Below are 25,668 nucleotides of genomic sequence, written 5' to 3'. Positions count from 1 at the left end.
CCCCACGGGGTAGAGCTCGCTGCTCTCCGGCTGGCTCCCAAAAATGTCGTATGACTTTTTGGCTTATCAACAACTTACAGCGCAACCTCAACAACGCCTTCGCTTACGATCTTGTCCCTGCTCCCTCGGTAATTGCTGCCGCCCTTAAGGCCGCCCGTCGGGTTAACGACTTCGGTACTGCCGTCCGCATCTTCGAAGGTACGAATTTTATCGATCCGAGCTCGCTTGCCGGTTGCCCAACAGATTGATGACTGGTACAATCATCTGCACGATTTACCAGACCAACAACCCACCTAGCCATTAGCTTGCTTTACTACTGTCGACGATTTACGAGCATATGCGATCCAGGACCAATTGCTAACTTGTTACGTCAGGTATCAAGACCAAGGTCGAGAACAAGGGCCAGTACGAGCAGTACCTCGAGGAGCTTAAGCCCCTCCGAGAAGAGCTCGGTGTGCCTCTGAAGGAGGAGCTTTACCCCGAGGAGAAGTAAATGGTACCATAGTCTCAATATTTCGAGCCTTGTGTATACTGGATGTTGGCCGAGACGGAAGGGAATCAGACCAAGAGGTAGATGCGGGAGTTTGATTGCGGCAGCCCCAAATCGATTGTGTTTAGTCCCATGCGACTTGGTAACCCCTGCTGTGTGTTGATTCCCAAAGTCGAAACGATTTGTATATTTGACGTACAATTTATTCATCACTAGGTGATTCATTGAATTTTCAAAATATGTTCACTCACGATTATAGATCACATTTCAGTTTAGTAGCGAGGGTATACGAGGAATTCCCAAGGCTATGAATAAGTTACGTGCCAGATAGTTTTAAGCTCAATCTGTAGCCTTTTGCAGAACGTTAATAAGCATGTTGTACAATAAACAGTTCACATCATATCACAACGGGTGCTCATCAGTACTTGGTAACTATTCGATGCGCCATATCTATCTAACATTACGGTAGGCTCAAAATATGATATCATGACGCTTTCTTCCTTCTTTCTCCTCCCAACAAATCTCCCTTGTTTCCTGATCATCATAACCCCTCTCATTGAATAGGGTTCCACCTGGTATTTTGAGCCTGTTGGCTCATAAATTGTGTACCAGGCCCGGAAGGACTTGTTCCTCTACTAGCAGAACCAGTATACGCCCGGTTGGGCCGTGGACTCACTCCACTCGGAACGCGGGGGCTGCGAGGCATGCTGCCTCCTCGTGTGTTCCGCCCATTCGCAAAACTATTAAGTTTCTGGTGCGCTGCAGTCAGTTCTGCGTCCCTTTGCTGGAGTTGCGCTTGTAGGTTCTCAATCGCCTGCTGCATAGCTTGCCTCTCCCCAGAAGCCTGCTGTGCATGGATAGCCAACAGGTTCGCTGAAGCCTTCTGCTCTAGAGCGACGTTCTGTGTCTTCAATGCATTGACCTCGTTGGACAACTGTGCTGCTGCAGAGCCAACATCCTGATAGCGGCTTCTCATGAACTCCACATCTGTCAAGGCGGCCTTCAGCTTGTCTTCCGTGATCTGCAACTGTTTTTGCGCCGCACTGAGTGCGTCTTGCCTTTCAGCAGCTCCGGGTGCCTCCCTCAGATGGCCGATCGTAGATTCGAGCTCGGCTATTTTCTGCTTGTATTTCTCGCTCTCTTTATGCGCAGCTGCTGTGGCAGCTTGTAGAGCCGCTTCAGCTTTGGACTTTTCCTTTTCAAAGACTGTTCGGTCTTGGATAGCGGCACGATTTGACAACCCAATCTTAGTTGCTGTCTTCCGATAGTCCTTGAGCTCCTTGTCAAGACGGTTAATATGGTTCTTCTGTTCGACATCGACTTCTGCCGCTAATAGAACCCTGCGCTTGTACTCGTCCGCCTGAACACTTTAGTATATTTCCACACTGCATGCATAGATTGTCTGACCTGTTCCCTGAGCGAGTCCAAGACCGCCACGCGCACCGAAGTAGTCGCCTCTCTACTGTTGGCCTCTCCTCGAAGCAGTGCACTGTCAAGCCACTGCCGTGTTGCAAGAGGCATGGGAGGGTTGTTGGAACCAACTGGTGGATCTCGGAGGGGAAGTGTCCGCGTTCGTTTGGCATCAGCAGCCTCGCCACCGTCGCTCTTTGCACAAGTCAGTTCTCATGCCGCTATCAACGAATATTCCAACATCTAACACTTACAAACTTTCGCTTGTGGCCATTCCCATGCAAGTCGTCCACTGCAAAAAGAAGTTGGTTTTGGGACATAGGGCCTTCGAAGATATCAAGAACGTCGTCCGGTATTCCCTGAGGCTCCCAGTTCAACGTATCAGTAATGCCATTCAGGTAACGCGCAAATATTTCAGCAATTTCATGTGGCTCGCTGTAGCCACGTTCAGGATCTTCGAGATAGCGCCCTGCGCTGACAGTGCATGCGAGCATTGCATTCGTTTCCTCGAGTTTAGACGCATTGTTCAAGGGGTGCAGGCTGACGTGCTCAACGGAATACGTTGTCACCAATAAAAGTACGACTGGTGACTTTCGGCCTGTGCCAGATGCCAATTGCATAGCAATGCGTGAACGAATGTAATGATAGTCATAGCCGATGACAACATCGAAATTGAAAGGATTGAAATCCTCATCCCATAGAGCAAGAGTGATCCTTATAGCTGACGGAAAGTCAGTGCGTCGATTGATACCCTCAGCCGAGCATTCGATCTCCGCGACTTCAGTGAGGGCGAATATAAGTCGCATAAGTTCTTGATTGCGAATCACGATAAGAACTTCCTTTTCCTTTTCATCCAGACCCGTCATGAGCTCAAACAAGAAATTGAATTTGGGATTGGCATCGCAGCAGAATTTGGCGATGTCAGCGCTAGGTTGTGACTCAAGCACCGTTCCTACGACATTCGGCGGATAATCGCAAATGTCGAACAACCTGTCAAAAAGATCATGGATCTTTTTCACAAGAAGCTCGCTGGGCTGTTCGCCAGGTTCGCCAGTGAACGAAGCGCTGAAAGCCTGGATTTCGGTTTTGTAATCCTTTATCATCTCTCCATAATACGGTCGCTTACTTGCTTGCATCGGAAGAGTGATGACATGCTGTGTGTAACCGTCTTCTCGCTGAGACGACTGTGACGAGGTATCAGAGTTTTGTTCCTCAGGAATTTGACCCATCGTGATCGAGGGACCAGGGCTGCCAATCTCAGAAGGTATTGTGCCTCTGTTTGTCAAGTTCAAAGTGTGAGTCGCCTCTGGAGGGTCAATGACCCTACTTATGTCTGCCGGAGAGATAGTAGCGGGTGGCGTCCTATCAAGAGGTTCTTGACTCATGAGAGAACGAGCGATGGATTCCCTCGAATTGACGAAAGCTCGGTCGACCATCTCTCTCATAGTATCGAATGCTGATCGATGAGGGTTTGCCATAATGGATGCCGGCGAGATTGAGGGTGCAGGGGCCTCTGGTGTGGTTCCTAAAGCTTCTGGTTTCCAAGGATCGACCGAATAGATTGGCTGCGATTGTATGGTAGCTTCAGAAGAACTAACAGCAATATCGAGGCCACTTGTGCTGGCACCAAGTATGGATTCTTGCTCATTTGAGATTCCATAAGACGCCGCATCTAGACTTTCCCCGTCACCGACTTGACCCGATACTGAATCAGTACCAAAATCAACAAAGTTTTTGAGCTCGTCGACTGCTAAACTCCGTGACTGAGAATGCGAGCGCTCCATTTTTAGAGTTTCTGTAGTTGGCCTGGGTAATTCAGAAGGTGGTATGCGGGCACTATATGTCCGAGACGGCTGTTCAGATCGTCGCTCGATGTCGTAATTGATCCCTGGTTTGTCCTGGGCGAATTGGGGATCACTGGTAGTTTCGGGCTCTTGACTATTGGCGTGTCTCTGGGGCTGTGACTGAGCTGCCTGCAGCTCGTTAAAGTCGCTTTGTTCGGTGTTGTGAGGTATGTCTGTCGATTTTGTTGAAGAGTTCGGATCTAATGAACCCTGCACAACCTCGCTAGTTTCAAGTCTTGACAAAGAGCTAGAGATAACAGGAGATTCGTGTATTCCTTGGGGTTGAGTAAAAAAGACTGGTGTATTCTGGGTGTTATTAGAAGTAGAAAATTCTCGGATTGAGGCTGTTGGTACACGATGAAGGCCTTGGTCAGTTGTCGTCAAACTGTCAAATACGTCTTCCCTCGCAAGTGAAGCTAGGCGTGGCTGATCTGGTTGGTGGGAGGGGATATGTGAACTAGTTATTGCCGAGTCAGGAACAAACTCAGCTTGGGAAGCAAAGGGGGTAATCTGGGCTTTATTCGACACCGTCAAGATCCGGGGTGCGTCAGATTGTAACTCTGCAGTCGAGTTTGAAAACTCCTGTGAGTCTGGGATAATGCGGTCGACCTCGTCACTTGAGAACGGTTGTGCTTCGAGTTGTGTAGTTTCGCTTGAGAGGGAACCTGACCTGTGAGAAGGTTTGGTGCCGGATGTATCGAAGTGACCCTGTTCGGAGGGCTGAGAAGAGAGATTGATATCAGGTTGTTGTGACTGGCTAGTATCGGTATGCAGAGCATCAACAGAGCCACGATACCTCGGGGAACTTCTCTCAGAATCAATTCTCTGGGCACTGTCCGTGGCGCGCCCAGAAAGAGGACTATCAATGGTTTGGGAAATGCCAAGTTCTGATACTCTCTGTCCGTTTCCTGAAGATTCGGTCAAAGTATTATCTTGAGTCTGTTGATCTGGAGGGACGTATGAGTCTGCACTGTTTGGGTGCTCTTGGGTAGTTCCAGAGTTGGCAGTATCAAAGCTTTGATTCAGACTGTACTCGCTGTCTTCTGAAAAGTGGCGATCGTGATTGCTATCGTTGCGGTGAAAATCTTGGTTGTCTTCCAGTAATTGCTTACGAATAGAATCTTCTATGTCACTGTCATCGACTTCGAAATTCTGGCCGGCCTGACTATCGTCTGTCTCCCGATTCTCGTTGTCAGAGTGGTTGTCAACACCAGCGTCACCTCCGTTACCGTAGTATGGCTGTTCGTCCTCAAGGCAAGCCTCTTCTTGGCCAGGGCCTGAAGACGGTGAGTCGAATTCTGCTGAACAATCGATGGATTGAGGTATTTCAATTTCCGGGTCGGCTACGACTTCAGCAGGGGTGCCGATTTCCGGATCGCGAGTGCCTCTCCCTTGATCGCCTGGCTCAGGATGACTCAAAGCTACTGATAGTTGATCAGCAGGAGGTCCAAGGCTATCTGGTTCTTGCACACCAGTTTGACTTCCAAGGTTTCTAGGGTCCCAACGACCAGATAGGTCTTGGGAATCAGGGATAGTGTCTTGGGTCAATTGTGATGTGAACACTAGACGCTGATCATCGTCTTCAAGATCTGATATTTTTTGAGAACTGCCGTGAACGCTTTGGTACTCAGAAGGGTCAAAATTGTCGGGCTTACGTAGCACAATGGCGAAATTTCGACTAGGTCGAGCAGGAGATTCGAGTGACCCTACAGATTCAACATCAACAGATGACGCTGAAACGATTGATGGCACTGGCTCCTCTGAGAACACGGATTCTTGCTCAAGTCTGGGACGTTTTCTTGTCCGCACGTCTTGGTTAATAGAGTTGGATCGAGAGCGATTTTGAAATGATGCATTAAGAGTCTCAAGCTGTTGTCTCTCATTGAACGCAGCTGGTTCAGCTGAAGCAGTACGAGGCGTGAGGCTCCGAAGCCCTCGTCTGCTTCTTGTATTTTGGCGCTGGGCTTCACGTCGTAGCTTCTGGCGCTCCCGCTTGTCCTTTTTCTTCTCCCAATCTCTCAATGCGTCTGCATTCAGGTTTTCGGCCTGTAGGAATTGTCAGCAGGATTCTCACTTCAATAACTCTACGGGGCAACGAACTAATTCCCAGGTTGGCTGATATGTTTCCTGGGGGCCTGGCTCCCAATCAACCAGGTACTCGTGTCTAGTTTCGCCGTCTGAAGCCTCAAACCGTTCATCAATGACTGCGCGAACAAGATACCAGCCTCTCTTTAAGGCAGTGTCTTCTTGTGTGTCTGAGTCCTCTGAGGTTTCTTTTTCAGCCTCTTCGCTGTCTTGGTCTGGATACTCGACTTGAGCATGTGACTGTGAACTACGCTGGGGGATGCTCGATTTCCTGCGCTTACGAGCGGACAGCGGCTCAACGTCCGACCCACTATCTTTGTCTCTTTTTCTTTTTGATTTGCGATTCAATGAAGTCCTTTGGTTTCGTGTTTGAATAGAAGCGGTTGTTTTGCGCGTTTTGACCATTAGTACGACAGTTGATAGACGTGCACGCACAGGAGTAGAGGGGAGCGAGGATCGCTGCCGTTCATTAAAGCCGCAACCTTGACCTCGAGCTGCGACACGATTTAACTGGCGACGAGACCTTGCGACGACCTGCTACAGCGGTCTACGCTTGGTATAAGTCAAACTATGCGCGCGCGGCGATAAGGACAAGGCTATTCTCCAAAGGAGCTCGGCTGATGTTTTGGGGACGTCGTAAGTTCCACTAAACTGCACGTGATTGTTGGTCAGGGAGAGGAATGGGTGATCAGGGTCCAAGCTAATGGGCGGACAGCCAGTGATCATTAGCCTGTAGGCAGCCTGTAGTTACCAAGGTAAGTGGTTGGGTTAGGTTGTTAGGTGCAGCAATGTAAGTGACACAAGGACAGTGTTTTTGATGAAGAAGGAAAAGGTTGAAATGAAAAGACAAAAAGAAGATAAGAATTCGGCGTAAAGAAATATTAAAGGAAGAGAATGTTGAAATCGGCAGGCAATTGATGCAGGCACTATACAGTGAGAAGGTGCGCACGCCCAAGGAGCTGCCTGTTCTTTATTCCAGAGAAGATGGCTTAAATTAGGTGTATTTTCTATTGTTGGGTTGGAAGATTGAGCATTAGCGCGTGAAGAAGAAAAGACAATGGAAAGATCCAGCATAGGTAGAATAACATAAACTATCAGATTTATGAGTGGATCCGTTTGTCTCAATAGCCTAGGTACCTCCTTTCAAGATAAGATTTCTAATACATAAAGAATATACTCGTAGTATGTATTCGCAGCCTGCGCATTACGCCTAGCAGATAGAGACAAATGGGTTGAATGGTAGATGCCTTAGATAACATCCACAGAGAGAGCTGTAGGCTGCAATAAAGTACCGATATTTGCTTAGACCATTTCACATACAGACGTGGCGCAAGATGAGTTGGCATCCCTACACCGATCATCAACGAACATGGAACTCTACAATATGTTTGCTTTATCCCGTTTACACATGTCACTGGCCTTCAACTATAAGCACAGCTCATACAATGTCGTTTAGTAAGGGATATGCCATTCCCAAATAGATACGACATGTAACAATTTCAATGGTCTTGCCTGTGTTCCATAGCCAGTTTTGTCAATAAACATGATTCATTGAATCAGTCCACTCCCAATATGTCTAGAGAGAAGGTTAATGAGACACAATCCAAACTGCCTACTCCGTACCTCTTGATGCATCACAAGTTTACCCTAAACTCTAAGCTGCAAGCAATAAGCCTCAAAGACATTGTAGTGTGTCTACATTATTGTGGGAATAAAAAAATATTGCAGGATTTTTCCATCTATAGACCGTCTAAAAGAAATAAAGAAAGGTGCCTGACCATTGACCCAGGCTTGTGGTACTGACAATCTGCACTGTACCCAGTAGACCCCGACACTGCCTCCACAGGACGATCGGGTCGCCTGTAGCGTATTTTCCACCTTGTTCTGACTTCAACAGGTTTGACAACACATTTAACTACAACAACAGACCAACTTCCACAAAGTGGCGCATATCCCGATACGCGTATTGATCGCCTCAAGAAGTTGCCAAATAAATAGACAGTCTGTGAGAACATTGTTCTCGTCTTCCAAGATCATGGCGGCGCGCTTTTCTATTCAACCCATTGGCCGATTTGCTGGTGAAAGCCAACCTGTCAAAAGACCCAAGGTATGAAATCTAACGTATAATGGTAACCTTTCATACGCCGTTAACCATTTACTTCTATTTAATTTATCCTATTCTCACATCATCTACAGGAGTTTGCATGCTTCTCCTATGACGACAACCACGAGTTTCGTCTTGATGGCTCTTCTCTCAAGTACTATTACACCCCACAGCTAGGGGCAGACCTCTCCAAGGGATTTGATACTTTTCAGAAGCTGGATGATACTGGAGATGATCATCTCGATAGCCTTCTCAAGACAATCGTTGCTCATGAGCAAGAGACTGGTAAAAAGATAGATGCCAATGTCGTCACCTGGAGAGGCATGATGACCAAGGTGGGCTGATATTGTCTGTGAGCGAAGATCTGATCTAAGTATTGTTTATAGATTATGGCTACCCCCTTTGATAATATGGATGGGTAAGTCTGACCAGTGCCCACTGTTGCTCTTTTTGGCTTATTGCGGACAGTTTCGAGATGAATGCTACACTATATCAAGTATGCCCAAGATGACGGACCCCTTGTACCAACGAATACCACTGACATTTCTGTTTCTCAAAGGATTGCATGTAAGAACTTCTGACTTGTTACAATTGTAGCCATGGTTGACTTTGGAAGCTTTATTGAAGAGAACAACGCCTACAAGGTCGCCTCCAGGTCCAATGAGGGTAACAACAACAGGCGCAGAAGAGGGCCACCACTAGAAGTCATGCAGTTCTGGGGTATGCCTACTTCCTCTACAGCCCATGAGGCCATCGTTTACTGATGTATATTGAAGGGTACAAGTTCGAAACCCTATCGACCCTGCCAGCACCATGGGCAGAAACCCCGCGCGAGTTTATCGAAAACCGAGAGAATGAAGTTGTCAACAACAAAGCCCAGTACTGTTCTGTCGTCCGAACAGGTATTGGTAAATCTGTTCTTTGCCTCGGCGGTGAAGTCGACGCCAGTGAGTCATCCCCAGATTGCTCTTCCTCTCATAGCTGACGACCGATAGTCTGGGACTCCAAGCCTGAAGAAAAGGGCAGTCCTATCAACTGGGTAGAGCTCAAGACATCCGCCGAGATTCGCAATACGGGAGATATGGAGAACTTCAACCGTAAGCTGATGAAATACTGGATTCAGTCGTTTCTTCTTGGAGTGCCGCGCATTGTTGTTGGGTTTCGCACGCGAGACGGCATTCTGGTTGAGGCAAAGGACATTGAGACGCATCGCATTCCCGAGACAGTCAACTCTTATCCGAACCCCAAATGGAACGCTGATATGTGCGTCAACTTCGCCGCCACTTTCCTAGACTGTAAGTTTACCGCATGCGACCAGAAAGAGAAGGGTCGGGTCTCTAATACGATGCTTGATAGGGCTATCCGCGAACATCACCGATGAGGGCGTTTGGAGAATAAAGCGTGAACCTCAGTCGCCCACCATTGAGCTTTTCAAGGTAGAAGAGACAGGACACGGTGATATCCTGTCCGATGAGTTCAAGAATTGGAGAATCAAGCTGGCTCTCGGGCCTAGCAACGAAAGCTGATACTAACCCAGAGTTGAGCTCCTGTATTTCTATCCCAGGCCGAGAGATTTCACTGTAACAAGTCACGCCGAAGAGAGAACTAGACGACATTTTCATGATGCGTTTGATACGTCCAAACTATCTACTTATTCGCATCAGGACCAAATGCAGTGCATTGAACAGTTAAAACAAGAGTTGCCTCCGTACCTCCCATGCTCTTAAAAAGAAATATGCCTTTTAACGCCTTGTGCACTCGCAGAACCAATGAAAAATAAATGAAAAAAAAGTCAAGAAACAAAGGACCATCGATGAGATCATCACTAAGATACCATCACATCGTAAGCATCATGCCAACCCGGGGTCATTAAATGCAGATGAAAATGCGATCACCAACTGTATCCCCCCACGTTTCGCCTTTGTCTCCCATGCGATAAAAAGGGGAAGAATGCCAAACGAATAGTACAAGAAAATCTCGCACGTGTATCGGACAGTAGATTAATGCAAGAAGCCATTATCGCGTAAATTGCGCCATGACAAGTCGTTCATCGTCGATGATGGGGTTTGTAAATCAGACAGCGGGCCATCGAATGCGAAGACCATCAGACCACCGGGAGTAGAGCACATCGGAGAGTTGCTTGCTGTGCTCCATGCCAGACCTAGCTTCTTGCCCAGGGTACTTGTTCTCGATTGCTAACTTCTCTTGGTTGAAGTCCTTTTCATACATGGTGGGAGTATCAGCATGACGGCGTCGGTGGCTGCGGAGATGAGGATTGCCAGATGCCATGACGAGTTTTGCTGGGCTGGCCGCAGGAGTGGTGCTCTTGACAATCACGGTACCCTGAGGAGTTCCATCGTCTGGAATCTTTTGTACAGGCTGTCGCAGGATTGATGCGCTGAGCTTGTTGTCTTGGGACATGGAGGATACCATACTAGTCATGAGATGGTAAGCTCCTTCAGGGTCAACTGCATCCAGGGCCGCAAATGCATCTGATAACTTTGCCAGCGCTTCTCGCTTCTGCATTGCAGAGGTTTGAGCATGCAGCTCGGCTAAGGAAGGTTCAACAGCCTTAGTATACAATCGACGTCCAAGCACGGCCTCCTTTCCATACGGCTCGATGGGAGTCGTTACGGAAGAAGAATGGGAATTCTCATCACAAAAGACATCGTCAGACGAGGTTGGTCGGCTACCCTGACTTGAACTGTCAGAAGGTACTCTTCGGAAAAGACGCATAGTCGATCCCGAGTTTCCAAACGACATGTCCGTCTGAAGGGGCCTCTTGGGGGCCATGGAGCCTCGGGGAGAGCCGCTAGATCGCATTGATGTGGTGCTTTGGGCAAGAGATGATCGGCGGACAGTCGACTTGCGGACAGTGCCAGGCGCGGGAGAGGTCCCACCGAGAGGGCCATCTTTGACATCCAACTTCTTCATTGCCTCTTCAGCGTTGAAGATGGTGGATGGATTTCGGTGCTGCTTAACGTTTGGCCTCTTGGGTGGCGGCGCAACCGACTTTACTGTATCAAAGACCCATTCCTGCTGCTCGTCCTTAGGAGTCATTGATTTTAGGGTCTCTTGGTAGTAAATTGGGTGCTTCTGCCTATTTTGATTGGCATCCCACATTTGTCGACGGGCGATAAGTTCCTGCAGAGCCTCGACCTTGCCGGCATTGCGGATGAAACGGTGGCGTAGGAGGTCCTTTGCGGTTGGACGACGGTCATAGTCTTTGGTGAGACATTGGGCGATGAAATCCTTGAAGTCCTTGCTGAAGTTGCCTTCCAGACGAGGGGCGGGGTTCTTGGGGATGTGAAAAAGAACCTTCATGGGGTGGATATGACACAGTGGAGGTTCTCCGTTGGCCATCTCCATGGCTGTAATACCCAGTGACCAGATATCCGCTTTGAAGCTGTATCCATCTTGCTGGATGACCTCGGGGGCCATCCAGAAAGGAGTTCCGACAAAAGTGTTTCGCTGCGACTTGATGTTGGTCAATTGGGCGGCGACTCCAAAATCAGCAAGCTTGACTTTGCCAGTCTCGGAGAGGAGAACATTGGCGGCCTTGATATCTCTGTGAATTTTGCCTTCATTGTGCAGGTATTGGATACCCAATAGTAGCTCACGACAAACAATTGCAATGTGTGTTTCGCTGAAGTTGGCAGGTTTCAGCTATTCGCAGTCAGCAATCAACTAATTATAGCGTTTCATTTGATGATATGAGACTTACCAAATCCAAGCAGGATCCGCCGCCTAGGAATTCCATGACAATCCATAGCTTGTGGCCTCGCAAAAAAGATCCTTTGTATTGGGTAACATAAGAACTGGCGCATGTGCTCAGCACAGCGATTTCTGCTTGAATATCCTGAATATCATCGTCGTTGGACTCGAGGTCGATCTGTTGATTGTGAGCGGGTGGACCGGGCAACCGAAGTAACTTTGGACTTACATGTTTGATGGCGACAGTTTCACCAGTTGTTTTCTCGATGCCTTTGTAAACAATGCCAAAGCTTCCACCTAAGAACCTAAAGTTAACAAGTCTGCCTGGTAAAATTTCAAGACGTTTAAACTCACGGCCAAGCTCTTCGAGAACCTGATAATGCTCAGCAACGCCTTCGTCAGCCATTGTGGCTTGACGTCATGTAATGTCGAGGTGTTGTTTGGATTTGCGCTGCTCAAGCAGAGGAGACGACAGAATAGATTCGCGAATGTGAAGTTGAGGTGCGAGGAATTGCGATAAGGTAAAGATGGTCAATGCCAATGCCAGTGCTGATGTCAATGTCAATTAATGTATGTATGTCGGCTGAAGGAAACTGAACTTCTGAGTTGGAGTTGGAGTGTATTAAAAGTCGTGCGGGTGAATGTCATGGACGGTGTAGTCCCGACCTGACCGTTGTCTGGGAAGCGGACCCTGTCAAGAAGCTACAGCCAACCCCTGGCTTTGTTTACTTTGAGCTTGATTTTTGAACAGCTACCGACACTATAAAAACGGTCAGCCCGACAGTGACGTAGAGATTGGGCCAGGCAATTAAGAAAAAATAGTAGAGATTTCTCAATTGGGATATAGAAAGATTCCAGATATCCTCAGAGAGGTTCTAGTTCATGGTAGTGCACCAACGCGCAAGTCAGTAGTACCAGCAGAGAAAGAATGCAGCTTCGTGGAGTAGTCGGGCTGCCAGGTGGTCGCATCCATACCAACTGCTTGTTACAAGGTCTCTTATGACTAGGCCCAGGGCAGACAGCTTGTGCCGCACTCGTTGGAGAGCTGCGAGCACCCTTCCCGGTCGCTTTTTAGCTTGTTATTCCCTGTAAGCCACCCCTGGCACATGTCCTAGTGTTCAAGATTGCTTGGTGCTTTGTAACCAGACAGAAAATGACTGCTTGAGTGAAATCATTTCGGCAATGACACATTGTTTATATCAGAGCTCATGAGCACTTATTTATGTCTACTCTCATCATGTCTTGTATTTTCTTACCCTTGCTGTAACACACTAAGGCAAGGTACCGGTCGGATCGAGTGGAGGTAGCAACGAAAGACTCTGTTTCCAGGCACAAGAAAGCACGTCACGGAATCGGACAAGGCTGTTGTCGGGTTTTCAATGGCTTGTTGCACTCAACAGCCGAGACTACTGACGGCCGTTGCACTCTTTATGAGGAAAGGCTGCGTCTCAGGCGTTGCTTTGGTTAGAAAGACATGCATAGTCAGTCAGTCACACGACTTGATGAGTCAACTGAGATCGGTCATCTCATCACAAATCGTGATGTTCGAGATTGTGTAATATTGGAAAAAGCAAATCGATGTACGATGATCATTAACCTGGTCTACAAGATGATTTCCATCTCATGTGAACACTTTTGCATAGGCAGAGATAATGCGTTGAGAAAGAAGCCAGATACGTTTGACTATTTTCAGTCACTCACTGACTTCACAGAAAACATTTGAAGCATACATCAGTCAACATGAGCTCACTCACAGCTTAATGGTCGATGGTTGGCCAAGTAATAAGCTGAGCATGCATGGGTGGTTCTCGATGACAAAGATGGATATTGCGGGAAATATTATAATTGCCATCGCATAAGTGAACAGTGCGCCGTTTTGGCAAACATATCCATATGCTGGATCTCCGCACCCCATCAAGAGCCTTGTTTGTTATAAGCTCTGATCTTCAAGATCATGCAACGCAACAAGCCCCCCTGGTGGAGGGAAATGGAGACCTGACGGGAAGCAGTGGGCAGCCTCACTTCAAGTTCTAGACTGGGCAAGTGTTGAGCATGGCCAATGCACCGGACTTTTGATAGTAACGGTACTATTAGTTCAGCTACCAAGGGCATTGCACCTATTCCATACTCGGCAACGTTGTCTTTAAGCATTGATCTAGATCCGGGACTGCCTACAGGGAGCCTCAAAGTAGCAGTAGCAACAGAACAGGAAGGCAAGAATATTCGTTCATTCCTCCAGCAACAAGATTTTCTATATTCTTGTTCTGGTTTAGTATCTGTTATTACAACACCCGTTCTCTGTAGTTGATGTTGGTTGTCAGTGACACAACTGATGCAGAGTGCCTTTCTTTTTCCGGTAGATGCAGACTAAATTCCGATAAAGCACAAATGAAAAGAAAGAAAAAAAAGAAACGTTTGCAGAATAGGCGTATTAACCACGAATCAAGATCGAGATAAACACTTTTTCCCTACCCAATTGTTTCTGTCTCACTTGGCTTCAAGGCTCTTCCCCTTGCATGGTCCTAGCTCAGATTGGCGGTGGGACAACTCAACAACCTGCCAGCCTCCAGCCTAAGCCAGCCTATACCCCCGCTGATCTCGTGTTACCGTAGCAACCTCGACATCTCTCAGCGTCTGTGACGCCAGACGCTCGAGCACCGCGGCTGTCCTACCGCTTTTTTGACAGGCGGAGCTTCATACTACCAGCCTACCCTACCTATCCTCCATTAACTTCTTTTTTACATACCGTTTCTTACGTTCTTCGTTTGTTTTTTTTTATCAGAGCGTTGCATCTCAAGACTTATTGTCTTGATAACAAGTAAACTTAATTCCATATTTGGTGGTAATTATTTTTATTGCTCGCTCCCTCACTCGCCAGGCTCATTCATTCAATTCCACCACTGCGGGACATCGTTTTGGTCTACCTTGCGTCACTTGTTTTTGGTGTTTCGACAACCTACCAGATCTCGACGGAATTGTGTTTGATATGTGTTTGTTTACAGTTCGATAAAAAGCCTCCTGTGTCGTCCTCGAAATTATTCGAGCCCAGATCTTCCTACTTTGGACCTTGTTTAGTCTCTGTTCGAATTGTCCTCATTACATACAACAATGCCACCTGCAGCTCCACCACTGCCCTCGCGATTCCCATGTTGGTGCAGAGCTGTGTACTCATGGGGAGGAGAGGTTTGTTCAAAGTCATTGATATTTGTTATAACATGCTAATCAATAACAATAGTCAAAACGAGATCTGGGATTCATTGAAGGAGATTTGATAGAATGTCTGAATGCTGGTGATGGCTCATGGTGGGTGGGCAGACTGTACCGAGATCGACGAACCGTAGGATCGTTTCCTTCCAACTTTGTTGAACTTCTACCTTCTCAATTCCGTCCGACAACCAAGTCTGTTCCTACTCCGGCGTCAAACAACCCATCAAGTGCGCCGTCAAAATCGAGAACGTTCCGAAAGCCTTTCGAAGCGTACGCCAAGGCTCCTCATTATACCAGCGCCAAACAGCCCGAAGTATTCAAAGAGACACCGAAGCCCCCCAAGGAACGACAAAACTCGGGTGCCTCATTTGCCCCTAGTATTCATGAAAACGAACGAGGCCCATCGCCTGCACCTCCGAGACACGACCACCGAGCTCCTTCACCAGCTCCTTCTCACAACTATGGCTCACGAGCTCCATCCCCAGCACCACCCATGCATAACTACCATTCAAGAGCTCCCTCTCCGGCACCGCCAATGCAAAACTATCACTCGAGGGCTCCCTCGCCAGCACCACCCATGCACAATTATCAATCGAGGGCCCCTTCACCAGCACCACCCATGCATAACTACCAGTCGAGAGGTCCTTCGCCGGCACCACCACCTCATAGCTATGGCGCAAGAGGACCTTCTCCTGCTCCTCCAATGCATCATTCTCAAGGCTACGCTGGGAGAGGCCCGTCACCTGCCCCTTCTTTCAACCGTGCAATGGTGCCCTACCGAGGAGGGCAACAACAGAGAGGTGACTCTCCACCGCCCCCACCCCCGCCTCCTCACAGGCAAATAGCGAGAGGGTCAATGGACTTACATAGGGGCTCTTTTGACATGTCACGCCATGGATCTAATGCTTCGTTCAATCCCTTGACTCCCTCCAGACAAAATTCCGGCAACTCGTATCGGCAGCCACAGCCACCCAACCCGCCTCAAGCACATGTCAGACATGGGTCCTTCGACGATAGGTCTTATACGCCATACACACCAGGCAAATCCACTCCTGTTCCACCATCTCCCGCAGGAGGTATGACGCCCTCACCCTTGAGAGAAGCAATGGATGGTGTTATGGAGCAATTAGACGTTCTGGGTGGCGGTCTAAATCGAACAGCTCATGCTCCTTCACCAGCACCGCCTGCCGACCCCTGGTCACCGGAGTCTTTTGATATGTTATCTCATGGATCAAGTAGGAGGATTCCAGATCGAAGCAGGCCGAAAAGCTCGATGGGGGTTACACCAAGAGATGAAGGTTACGAGACATGGAGCGGTGAATCCTCACAGGAAGTGTCTCATCAGAATGGTGGACGAGAAGATAAACTTAGCAGTTATGTGGATCGCATGGAGAAGCGTTTCCAGCAAATGCACCGACATAACTCGAGATCCGGCGAGCAAGATGATGATCAACCCCCTCCTCCGCCTCCTAAGAATATGCCATACGAGCGGCCCAAGTCATCCATGAGTCGTTCTGCGGAGCCTGAACGTAAGCTACGAGCTCGCAAATCAGCCTATGAGATTGGAAGAGGAGTTGCGCGTACTCTCACAACGAAAACCAACTCGACAAATTCATCATCCGGCAAAGAGAGCAATATCAGCGCATCAACTCAAAGTACTTCGAGAACGTTGTGGAGTGGAACATCAGCGGGTGCTTTCAGTACTACCAGTGCTGGAAGTCTCGCCCGCCTGGGCAATCGAGGTCGTGCTCAAAGTGCTATTGGCGCTAGGGACCTGGACATTGACAGACCAGATTCGCCTTTCACAGGAGTTACCTATCACAGCAGCCATGCTAGTGACTCTCCAGCTCAGCAACAGCGACCACAAACACAAGTCGGCTTCCACGACGATCCATCCTTGGAATTGGGAGGCTTGGTGCAACCGAAACCCCCAAAGCGAAACATCTTCCGTAAGATTTTCGACACTGCCAAAACGGGCGTTGCAAATAGTCGGGGCGGGGTTGTTGGTGGAGGTATGGACTCTCCCCGGTCACCCTTTGCTCGTTCTATGCCGCCTGGAGCGTCGCCCTTGTCCGGTTTGGGCAGTACGCCTTCCGGCAGAGATACTGCTACAGAAATGGGCCTTGGTGCTGGTGTAGATTGGGTTCAAGTCCGCCGTGACGTGAATCGTTCTAACTCGCTCAGTTCAATAGAATTGACTGAGCGTCGCGAGCGATGTCAAATGATGGATCACCCTGCCCTGAACCCTGTCGATGAGCTTTATGATGGCGTCGAAGGAGATGAAGGCGCTGATGGAGAACCGGTCCCCGAACCCGTCGATTATCAAGCGATCAACTTGTCGCAAGTAGACAAGAACTCACGATTTATTAGTGGTCTCCCTCCTGCCATCACTGCCATCCAGCTCGCCACTACATACGTCTGCCGTCCGTATAGAAGTGACGTACAACGGCTGCGAGCTATCTTCACATGGGTTTCTGAAAAGATCGTGTGGGAGGAAGATTTTGAAGGGGAAATCAACACGACACGAGTTATTCAGTCCAAAAGAGCTTGTGCTGAAGAATACGCTGTGCTGGTGATGGAGATGTGTGCTGCTATCGGTATCCACTGTGAAATCGTGCGAGGTTATCTCAAGACTCCCGGTGAGGTCTCTGAGATTAACATTATGCCCCGTTCCAACCACTGGTGGAATACGGTATTAATCGACAACGAATGGCGCATGATCGATTGCTGCCTTGCCAGTCCCTCGTACCCTCGACGGGGTCTGTATTCAAACGCAAACAATGTTGCAGACACCTGGTGGTTCTTGACAAGGCCATTGGAAATTTGCTGGACACACATTCCCGAACACCACGGTCAACAGCACATCGTCCCTCCTGTGGCACACGAAACGCTTTTGAATCTACCCTGCGCATGTGCGCCCTTCTTCCGCAACGGATTTGAAATGGTGGACTACAACACTGCTTCGACCAGAATAGAGGATCTGGAGATGGTCCATGTTAAATTCAGCGTCCCCTGCGACGTGGAGATTGCTGCGGAAGTCGAAGTCCGAGGCTACTCGCGAGACTCAGACGGAGATGTGTTTGAAAGTGGCGAAATAGTCAAGAAGAGAGCACTGGCCCAAGCAGAATGGTTTAATGGCATCAAGCGGTACACCGTCAAGGCCCTGCTACCTGGCGATGAAGGACAGGGTACCTTGAAGATTTACGGAGGCAAGCGAGGACTGATGCACAGCATCAAGGATATCCCACATCCCCTTGCTTTTGCGCTGCCTATTGTCCACACTGGCGAAAACCCGCCGTACGAGTTTGTGACGAGGCATCCTACTCCTCATGCACAGCGGCACGACATCTACGTGGTTCAGCCGCAATGCCAGCGATTAGCCCTCAACAACACATTTGTCTTCGCCATCAGACAACATCCCAGTTCGCTGTCAGGCGCGTCAGCTCTCACGCCAGCATCTAATCCGGGAGCTACAAGCCCCATACCATTTATCCGCCCTAGTTCGGCGTTGAGTATGGGTGCGTCAAGTGTTAGTGGCTCGACCCCAAGCTCAGCTACGGGCACTGTTGCTGGGAAGAAGCCTGCCAAGTTGGCCATTCAAACGCCTGGAGGCAAGATTCTCCGTCTTATGAGGAAAGAGGATCGTAAGGGTATTCATGTTGGTGGCAGAAGTCTCTCTGGGAGTGATACCGCTAGTGACGGTGGAACATGGGAGACTATCATCAAGTGTTCAGAGAAAGGTGTGTGGAGAGGCCTTGTGCTTGCAGATCGCACAGCGCGATGGTGTGTCTTTGCCGAATGGCTTTGTATGGGATAAACGTGCTGGGGGGTTTCGAGATGGGCAGACATCGTTGGAGTTTGCGTGCTTATCTGTTTCTTTTTTTGTTTTGTTTTTCCTTCTAATACCCAAGGACAATCTTGCATGCCCTGCCGCTGAGCAGGTACTATAGAGACGAGCGAGCGTTGGGCTTGGATTTCTTTTGAGTTGGTCGGACTGATATGTTGCATGGGATTGAAAAGTACGATAACAAAGACATGGTCCAAAGCTTATCACAAAGTGTAAGATAATAATAGCCATGTCATGAAGCAATGACGAAAGCGCATGATGGACAAACAAATTTACTTATAATTCTCCCACCACCTTTTAAAGATGCATGCATTTTTCCATTGTGAAGGAGACAGAGACTCTGGTTCAATTAAACTTAGACTATTAGACTTTCATGAGTTTCATTGTGTTGGTTGGCTGTTAGTCTCACTGGCAGTTCCGCAATTACTAGTCTGGATTCATCCAATCATATTGCTCTGCGACACGATGATTAGGATCCTGTCGCACCGTGTTTCTCATCCTTTCACGATTCAGACCCTACACAATTAACAAAGTCACTAACACGGGTATTGACGAGAAGACGACCGACGCCGAGACGATTTTGGGTAGTTGAGCGATATAGTCGTGGCTGCCCGGACGACGCGACACGAGCCATCGTGAATGGGAGACTCGACAATCGAACAAAGCAGACCATGAAGCGAAATCGCGTTTGTTGCGCCGAGTGACGACGAAACGAAACGAATGCCGACGACGAACTGCCAGTCAAACAAAACTGAAGGGACCAAGAGGCCATGAGCTACAGGCCTTTTCATGGCCAGGGGCAGGGCCAGCAGGGCTCCCAGCAGCCGCTGCCAGTGCCCGGAATGAATCCGCCTTCATCGTATTTGCCAAATGGCTATCAACAGTTTACGAGCCCTCAACAGCAGCAGCAACAATACTACTCGATGTCCCCGCAACAAGGACAGCAGCAGCAGCAGCAGCAACAGGCGTACCTTCAGCAGCAACAGATGGCGCAGTATGGTGGCATGCAGGCGGCTTACCAAGGGTATGATGCAACGGGGCAACCATATGGGAATCATCAGCTGCAGCCAGCTGCAGCGCAATACGTTCCTCCGTCGAATGTATGGCAGCATCAACAGTCACCGGGCGGGCAGAACATGATGTATCAGCAGCAGTTCCAGCAGCAACAGCACCACCAACAGCAGCAGCAGATGTATCAGAGGCACGTCGCGTCACCGCAGCAGCAGGTTCAACAAAGGAGGCCTAGCCAACATATCCCTTCACCGCAGCAAAGAACACCATCCATATCACAGACCCAAGGTTACAGACTTCCGCAGCCTCAGGCGCAAGCGCAGCAGCAAAACCACCACCCTCAATATTCACAGCACACTCCGCAGCAACAATACCAACAACAGTCCCAACAACAACAACAACAACAACAACCTCATATCCAACAGCAGCCGCAAACTACGATCCTTCAACCTTCACCTCAGCGCATTCAAACACAAATTCCCCCGCCGGCTCAGCCACAGGTGCTGCAGGAAACGCAACATAACCAACAACCCCGCCAAGACTTTCAGCGACAGCAGCAACAAACAATTCAGCAAGCTGCGCAGAAGCAGGTCCAAGAGCCAGTCGCCGAGATCAAAGGTGAAAATAATCCTGAGCCTGCGCCATATCAGCCTATCCAAGTTGAGCCGGAGCAACTGCATTTTGTGAACTTGCAGGACATCCAGAAATTGCCCTCACTTCCTCCAGTTGCCATGGGACAGAAACAGAGCACTGTTGCTCCTGCTCCGCAGCCTGAACAGCCCGGGAATTGGTCTTCCCAAAATGACGCCAGCACCATCAACCCATCCGATATTATGCTGAGCAGTCCCCAGGCTCAACCTCTTCCACCACAGCCTCAAGCGCAACCCCAACCACGACGGCAATCTACGCCTCAACGGTATCCGCAGCAACAACCAGCGCAAGTGCAACCGCAAATGACAACTCCTCGAATAAAACCAAGCCCGCTTTCTTCCGTCGCCAACTCTCCTGCGATTAGCGCTCGCTCTCCGAGTATCACAAAGAAGTCGCCGGCTACTACCCCTAAAGCTCGGCCTGTAGACACTGTGCATGTCATGGTTTCAGTAGCAGAAGAGTGCTTCGATAAAGCTCGTAGTTCTGTGCACGATGTTGCCATGTCTATGAACAGTACGCGCATAAACGAGTATCAAAATCTGATCTCGACGGGCCTAGCATGTTTAGAGGCGTGTCTGCAAAGTAACCGGTTGTCTCCCCGTCAAGAAGCCAAGATGCGCTTGAGATATGCGACTATTTTACTAGAAGAGACAGAGAATTCTATGGAAGCTGAGACCGCCATTACGAAAGGCATTTCACTTTGCGAAAAAGTAAGCGCACCGTTCAACGTTCTTATGTGGCACGACTAACTGGTTTAGAATGGTTTGGCCGACCTCAAATACTGCATGCACTATATTAGGTTGAAGCTCTTGTTCCAGCGGAACCACAAAGCCGCTTTGAATGCAGCTGACAGACAGATTGCTGACTGTGAAACGTAAGTCTCTTACTCATATGAGGTCGTGCACTCGCTAATATGTCTATAGTTATAAGCATCCCCATTGGGTATATGCATTCAGACTACTGAAGGCCGCTTTCTACATGGAGCTTGACCGGACAGCTGATGCTAGTGCTCTTGAGAACATTCGCTCCGTCCAAGTCACTGCAAGCAACCGCGGCGACAACGCGGTGAGCGTGTTCGCTTCCATTCTCGAGGGCTTCGCTCTCCTGAAAGCTTCCAAGGATGGCAATCTTGAAAAGGTCCAGGCATGCCTTGCGCAGGTGGCCAAGTTTCAGTTTGACGAATCGGTTCACATAATGCAGCTCGATGTACTTACGTTGCTCCTGGATCTAGTTTCCAGTATCAATCATTCTAATTTGGAGTTGACGTTGCAAAAGCTCAAGATGTTGCAAGACCGCATGGATGGGTGTCAGGATTGGCACACTGTCAAGTCTGATTTCCTGATCCCAGTCAAGATGCAACCTTCTACAGGGCATACAATCAGCAGCGACACAGCTGGTATTATTCGAAGCGGAGGTGATGCGCCAGTGAACTATTTGGTTATGACGTTCATGACCAAGATGGAACTGACCTCTCTTATGTGAGTCGACACTCTTCCCGTCACTGTATTATCTCGGCTGACTAAAAGACAGCTTCACCTTTACGGGCCTGGTAAACATGCACAAGTCAAGTGCGCATGGTCGTCGGACAGCGGAATTCTGGCAAGAAGGTGTCAGAGTTCTCGATACCTGTATGTGGCATTCCATTCATGTTGATACGACATGCTAACATGATTTAGGGGATAACACAACTGTTGGAATCCCATATGGACCATCAACCTCCCTGCAAGACGCCATTTCACAACGCGAATGGAGATTAGAGGCTCAGTGCTACCTCAACGTTCTACTCGGTCTTTACGCAGCCAGTCACTGCCAATGGGAATCAGTAAAACAATATATAGGGAAACTCGAGGCTCTTGTAACATCATCTTCACAGGGTATCTTGCGACTGCTCGCTTGCTATCTATCCGCTATCTACCAGCAGGCCATGGGAAACTTGAGGTTGGCTATGGAACTTTTCCAGGGCCCCCAGTTCGATCTCGACCAGCGTGGAACTGGAGTTAAAGCTGCGCATCGCGAATTGGCTATGCTAGCTGGTCTCAACAGACTTTGGATCATGCAGCACCCTTCCGAGAGGAACGACCCGGAAACGCTTGATCTGATAGATCGACTACATCCGCTATGTGCCAACCATCACAATGTCGATTTGCGGACAGCTTGGCACAATGTCATGGCCGCTGTCGTCACGGAGCCATCACAGCAACTCAATCACCAGAAACAGCATATACAAGCTGCCATGGCCGGGTCCAAATCCACTAACAACGTTTTGGGGGCTGCCGTCACTCTGGCCATTATGCGCAGTCGGTTGTTTGAGAATGTCATTGGCGAGCAAGCGCTCAAATCTGCCATGGCGGCAGCCAAGCAGGCACAGCGTAGCGGAAATGTTTTGTGGCAGAGTGTAGCAGACGGCATGCTGGCTCAGTCGTACGAAGTACAAGGCCATCGTCAGCAAGCAGCGTATGAAAGAGAAAAGGCCACAAGGGAAGCGCAGGAGGCATTCTCGGGATTCTCGGGATCTTGAAAGAAGGAGGTGGTATGGGAGTAGAGGTTGCAAATCCGGCGTTCGGGGCAAGGAGTTTGCCCACATTTTAAAAGAGGAATTATTTTCATGTTTTGTATACCAGATTCGAGGGGGTTTATGGAGGCCTGTACGATACCTGACCATACATATTTGTGGTCCCATCTTGATGGAGGGGGTAGAGGTAATTAGATACACGACCAAGGTCGTCTTTTAGCCGTAATAACGGCATCAATTCATGTCTTGGACTCTATCGAGTCCTGAGCTTACTGGAGGAAATCTTTTGCATAAATAACACGTTGTGATGTTTGTGAAGATGGCGATCACCGACGGAATCCAGGAGGTGGTTGGAAGCCTGGAGGAGGCATGAAACCAGGTGGAGGGGCTCCAGGAGCACCTGGAGCGGCCTGAGGAGGCGCAGGGAAACCGGGCGGAGGAGCGACGGGGTAACCTTGCGCAGGAGATCCAGATGGTGGTCGGAAGCTGCCCGGGTGGAAATCGGCCGGGTTGGTGTATCCAGCCTGTGATTGCGGTGGTCGCGCGGGAAGACCAGATGGTGCTGGGGGTAGAGGGGCAGCACCTCGGGGAGGCATTCCAGGGGGTGGGATACCAGCGTTGTATGGTGAAGGACCTCGTCCAGGGGGTGCGAAACCACCAGGTGCGGCTTGGGGAGGTGCGCCAACGGGCATTCTTCCCATAACTGAAGGATCGAAGCCAGCTGGAGGCGCAGCGGCAGCAGGTGGTTGTTGAAGGAATGCCTGAGGAACAGGCTGTGCCTCGGGTACGATATTGCGCTTCTTGGCTTCGGCAGCGAGTGATCGCTCAGCCTGGTCACCATGTCTCTCTCCCTTTCCGTCCTTCTTGAAAGCGTACTGAACTGAGACCTCCTTGCTCAGAATATACTGGCCGTGCAATGTGTCAATAGCAGCATCACTGCTCTCAAAATCGGCAAAGCTGACAAACCCAAAACCCTTGCTTGCGCCAGACTCCTCCCTCGCGACCTTTGGCAGACTCAGCAGTGGGCCAAACCGACTAAACGTGTCGTAGAGGATCTTCTCGTCAACCATGGAATCGAGGTTTCCGATGAACAGCTCGGCGCCAACTTCAGCGGCTCGCTGTTTGTCTGCGCTGGCTTTGTTAACGCGCAGTGATTTTCCGTACAACTTGATGCCGTTCATGACGTTGGCCGCGTACTCGGCGTCGGTGGGCGTGCGGAACTCGACGAAGCCGAAGCCCTGATGCGTCTGCGTAACGCGGTCGCGAGGCATGTGGATGTTATGGATGGGACCCATCTGAAGCATAATCTCGTAAACCATGGCTGACGTCGCGCGCTCGTCGATGTTTCCTATGTAGACGGTTGCCTCCTTGTCTTGTTCCCTGCAGCGTGTTAGCTTTTGCTTGTCGCGTTGCGATGCGATGGGTATATGGAGAGCTTTACCAGTGTCTATTTTGCGCCATGATGACGAATTGTGAAGAGACAGATGTCCCTTAAAGCTCTTACAGTGTGTGGATTGACAAGAAAATGACAAATTGACCGAAAATTGCAGGTTGTGTTGAAGATGAAGCTGACTATCACCTTTGTATGGAGCTTCTGGAATTTTTGGCTGAGGTTGGATGGAAAGACGCAGTATTGACCTTGTCGCAATGCGCCACATTCACCTTAGGTGCAGATCAGTAGTAGAAACTGTGGCGTTGACCGAGGTTCTTCCGCCTCATCCGCGATCCGGAGGTGGAATTTCCAGGCCCCGGCAGCTTATTCCGATTTTTTTGGATAGACGTCAACGCTTTGCTTTGGTCTGCCTTGTCTCGCCTTGCGCTTAATAGATCACCAGTCTTGAGCTTCGAAATCCCTCGGTCGAGCTTCATTGTGCACTTCTTTTTCAAGTTATTTTAATTACAAAACTTGACCTAATTCAAGATGTTTGCCCTTTCTGAGGAGTCCAAGGTGCGCTATAGCTTGATGATATTGACATCACATCTCGATACAGCTTCGCTAACTGATATTACAGGAGCGCATTGCCAAGCTCATTGACGTTTCCCGCGTCGCCATTCACTAGTATGTTGATGCATATATCTTACTACAAGACATTGACTAACAGTTATCGCAGTGGCTACCTTCCTCTGATCCTCTACCTCGGTACGAATAAGCTCGAATAACGACGATATGCGATTGCGAACACCATACTGACCATATATCCTAGGCTACACTCGTAGCGAGCCCCGACCTTCCGTCATCCGGTATGTTTAAAGGTTTATCTACCAGGTGTATCTCAGTAGCGCTAACATGTCTTGTCTAGCCTTCTCTCTCCCCTCTCCTAAGCGAAGCGCAATTTTGTAATGAGACGAAACCAAAGAACCAATGTACGATATCTTGTAAAAAGGATGCTTTACGACGCAGAGGGAAAGGAACGACTACCACCAGCATTTATGGCGTTAGTGACGACAAGCTGGGAAAAGTTAGGAGAATGGGAGGGGTTCTGTACGAAGTGAAGGGTGTGAAATATCGCGCCGTGTATCATCCATCTCGCAACGCTATGAGGACTGGGAAAGCCCAGAGAAAAAGGGAAATCCACTCATAATTAAAAACTCGTGAACCAAATTCTTCCTCTTTATTTTTAACGTTTTATCAAGTGATGTCGGCTTCATGCGGCAAAAGGCATCTGTATGTTTGCGCTGGTGACGTCGAACCCTCGGTTGAACTAGGTGCTACTACTAAGTTGCCCGTTTTGAGCTCCGCTGAAATATCCATCAAAGAATTATATCAACGACAAACCTAACTCCAAACACCTT

At 49.1% G+C, this 25,668-nt stretch overlaps 9 protein-coding genes across 9 annotated transcripts; 6 read left to right on the top strand and 3 right to left on the bottom strand.

Moving 5' to 3' along the window:
• Positions 1-247: 247 nt before the first annotated feature.
• Positions 248-493, top strand: FGSG_13133 (uncharacterized protein; the record flags this gene model as incomplete). The annotated part of the gene is made up of 2 exons (XM_011328803.1): positions 248-254; positions 375-493. The coding sequence occupies 2 exons, from the start codon at positions 248-250 to the stop codon at positions 491-493; spliced, it is 126 nt and encodes a 41-aa protein (XP_011327105.1).
• Positions 494-1,043: 550 nt separating this feature from the next.
• On the bottom strand, positions 1,044-3,129 carry FGSG_07346 (uncharacterized protein; the record flags this gene model as incomplete). The annotated part of the gene is made up of 3 exons (XM_011328802.1): positions 1,044-1,850; positions 1,934-2,095; positions 2,155-3,129. The coding sequence occupies 3 exons, from the start codon at positions 3,127-3,129 to the stop codon at positions 1,044-1,046; spliced, it is 1,944 nt and encodes a 647-aa protein (XP_011327104.1).
• A 4,657-nt stretch (positions 3,130-7,786) lies between these two features.
• On the top strand, positions 7,787-8,367 carry FGSG_13132 (uncharacterized protein). Its single transcript, XM_011328801.1, has 2 exons — positions 7,787-7,936; positions 8,026-8,367. Exons 1-2 carry the CDS (start codon positions 7,865-7,867, stop codon positions 8,275-8,277), a joined length of 324 nt encoding a protein of 107 aa, XP_011327103.1. The 5' UTR covers positions 7,787-7,864; the 3' UTR covers positions 8,278-8,367.
• A 165-nt stretch (positions 8,368-8,532) lies between these two features.
• Positions 8,533-9,459, top strand: FGSG_13131 (RAI1 protein; the record flags this gene model as incomplete). Its single annotated transcript, XM_011328800.1, has 4 exons — positions 8,533-8,653; positions 8,710-8,880; positions 8,929-9,228; positions 9,290-9,459. The coding sequence occupies 4 exons, from the start codon at positions 8,533-8,535 to the stop codon at positions 9,457-9,459; spliced, it is 762 nt and encodes a 253-aa protein (XP_011327102.1).
• Positions 9,460-10,006: 547 nt separating this feature from the next.
• Positions 10,007-12,053, bottom strand: FGSG_07344 (serine/threonine-protein kinase 24; the record flags this gene model as incomplete). The annotated part of the gene is made up of 3 exons (XM_011328799.1): positions 10,007-11,599; positions 11,658-11,825; positions 11,877-12,053. 3 exons carry the CDS (start codon positions 12,051-12,053, stop codon positions 10,007-10,009), a joined length of 1,938 nt encoding a protein of 645 aa, XP_011327101.1.
• Positions 12,054-14,755: 2,702 nt separating this feature from the next.
• FGSG_13130 (uncharacterized protein) lies at positions 14,756-18,671 on the top strand (the record flags this gene model as incomplete). The annotated part of the gene is made up of 2 exons (XM_011328798.1): positions 14,756-14,830; positions 14,883-18,671. 2 exons carry the CDS (start codon positions 14,756-14,758, stop codon positions 18,669-18,671), a joined length of 3,864 nt encoding a protein of 1,287 aa, XP_011327100.1.
• An 800-nt stretch (positions 18,672-19,471) lies between these two features.
• FGSG_13129 (uncharacterized protein) lies at positions 19,472-22,881 on the top strand (the record flags this gene model as incomplete). Its single annotated transcript, XM_011328797.1, has 6 exons — positions 19,472-20,876; positions 21,009-21,073; positions 21,170-21,237; positions 21,287-21,841; positions 21,894-21,991; positions 22,202-22,881. The coding sequence occupies 6 exons, from the start codon at positions 19,472-19,474 to the stop codon at positions 22,879-22,881; spliced, it is 2,871 nt and encodes a 956-aa protein (XP_011327099.1).
• A 13-nt stretch (positions 22,882-22,894) lies between these two features.
• On the bottom strand, positions 22,895-24,336 carry FGSG_07342 (spliceosome-associated protein 49; the record flags this gene model as incomplete). Its single annotated transcript, XM_011328796.1, has 2 exons — positions 22,895-24,255; positions 24,317-24,336. 2 exons carry the CDS (start codon positions 24,334-24,336, stop codon positions 23,202-23,204), a joined length of 1,074 nt encoding a protein of 357 aa, XP_011327098.1. The 3' UTR covers positions 22,895-23,201.
• A 368-nt stretch (positions 24,337-24,704) lies between these two features.
• Positions 24,705-25,477, top strand: FGSG_13128 (uncharacterized protein). Its single transcript, XM_011328795.1, has 5 exons — positions 24,705-24,823; positions 24,888-24,934; positions 24,987-25,015; positions 25,080-25,116; positions 25,176-25,477. The coding sequence occupies exons 1-5, from the start codon at positions 24,797-24,799 to the stop codon at positions 25,195-25,197; spliced, it is 162 nt and encodes a 53-aa protein (XP_011327097.1). The 5' UTR covers positions 24,705-24,796; the 3' UTR covers positions 25,198-25,477.
• Positions 25,478-25,668: the final 191 nt, after the last annotated feature.

Source organism: Fusarium graminearum, chromosome 4 (genome assembly GCF_000240135.3).
Source record: "Fusarium graminearum PH-1 chromosome 4, whole genome shotgun sequence".
Taxonomy (NCBI): Eukaryota; Fungi; Ascomycota; class Sordariomycetes; order Hypocreales; family Nectriaceae; genus Fusarium; species Fusarium graminearum.
Note: the sequence above shows the minus strand (reverse complement) of the source record. Positions and strands in the feature narration are given on the sequence as shown.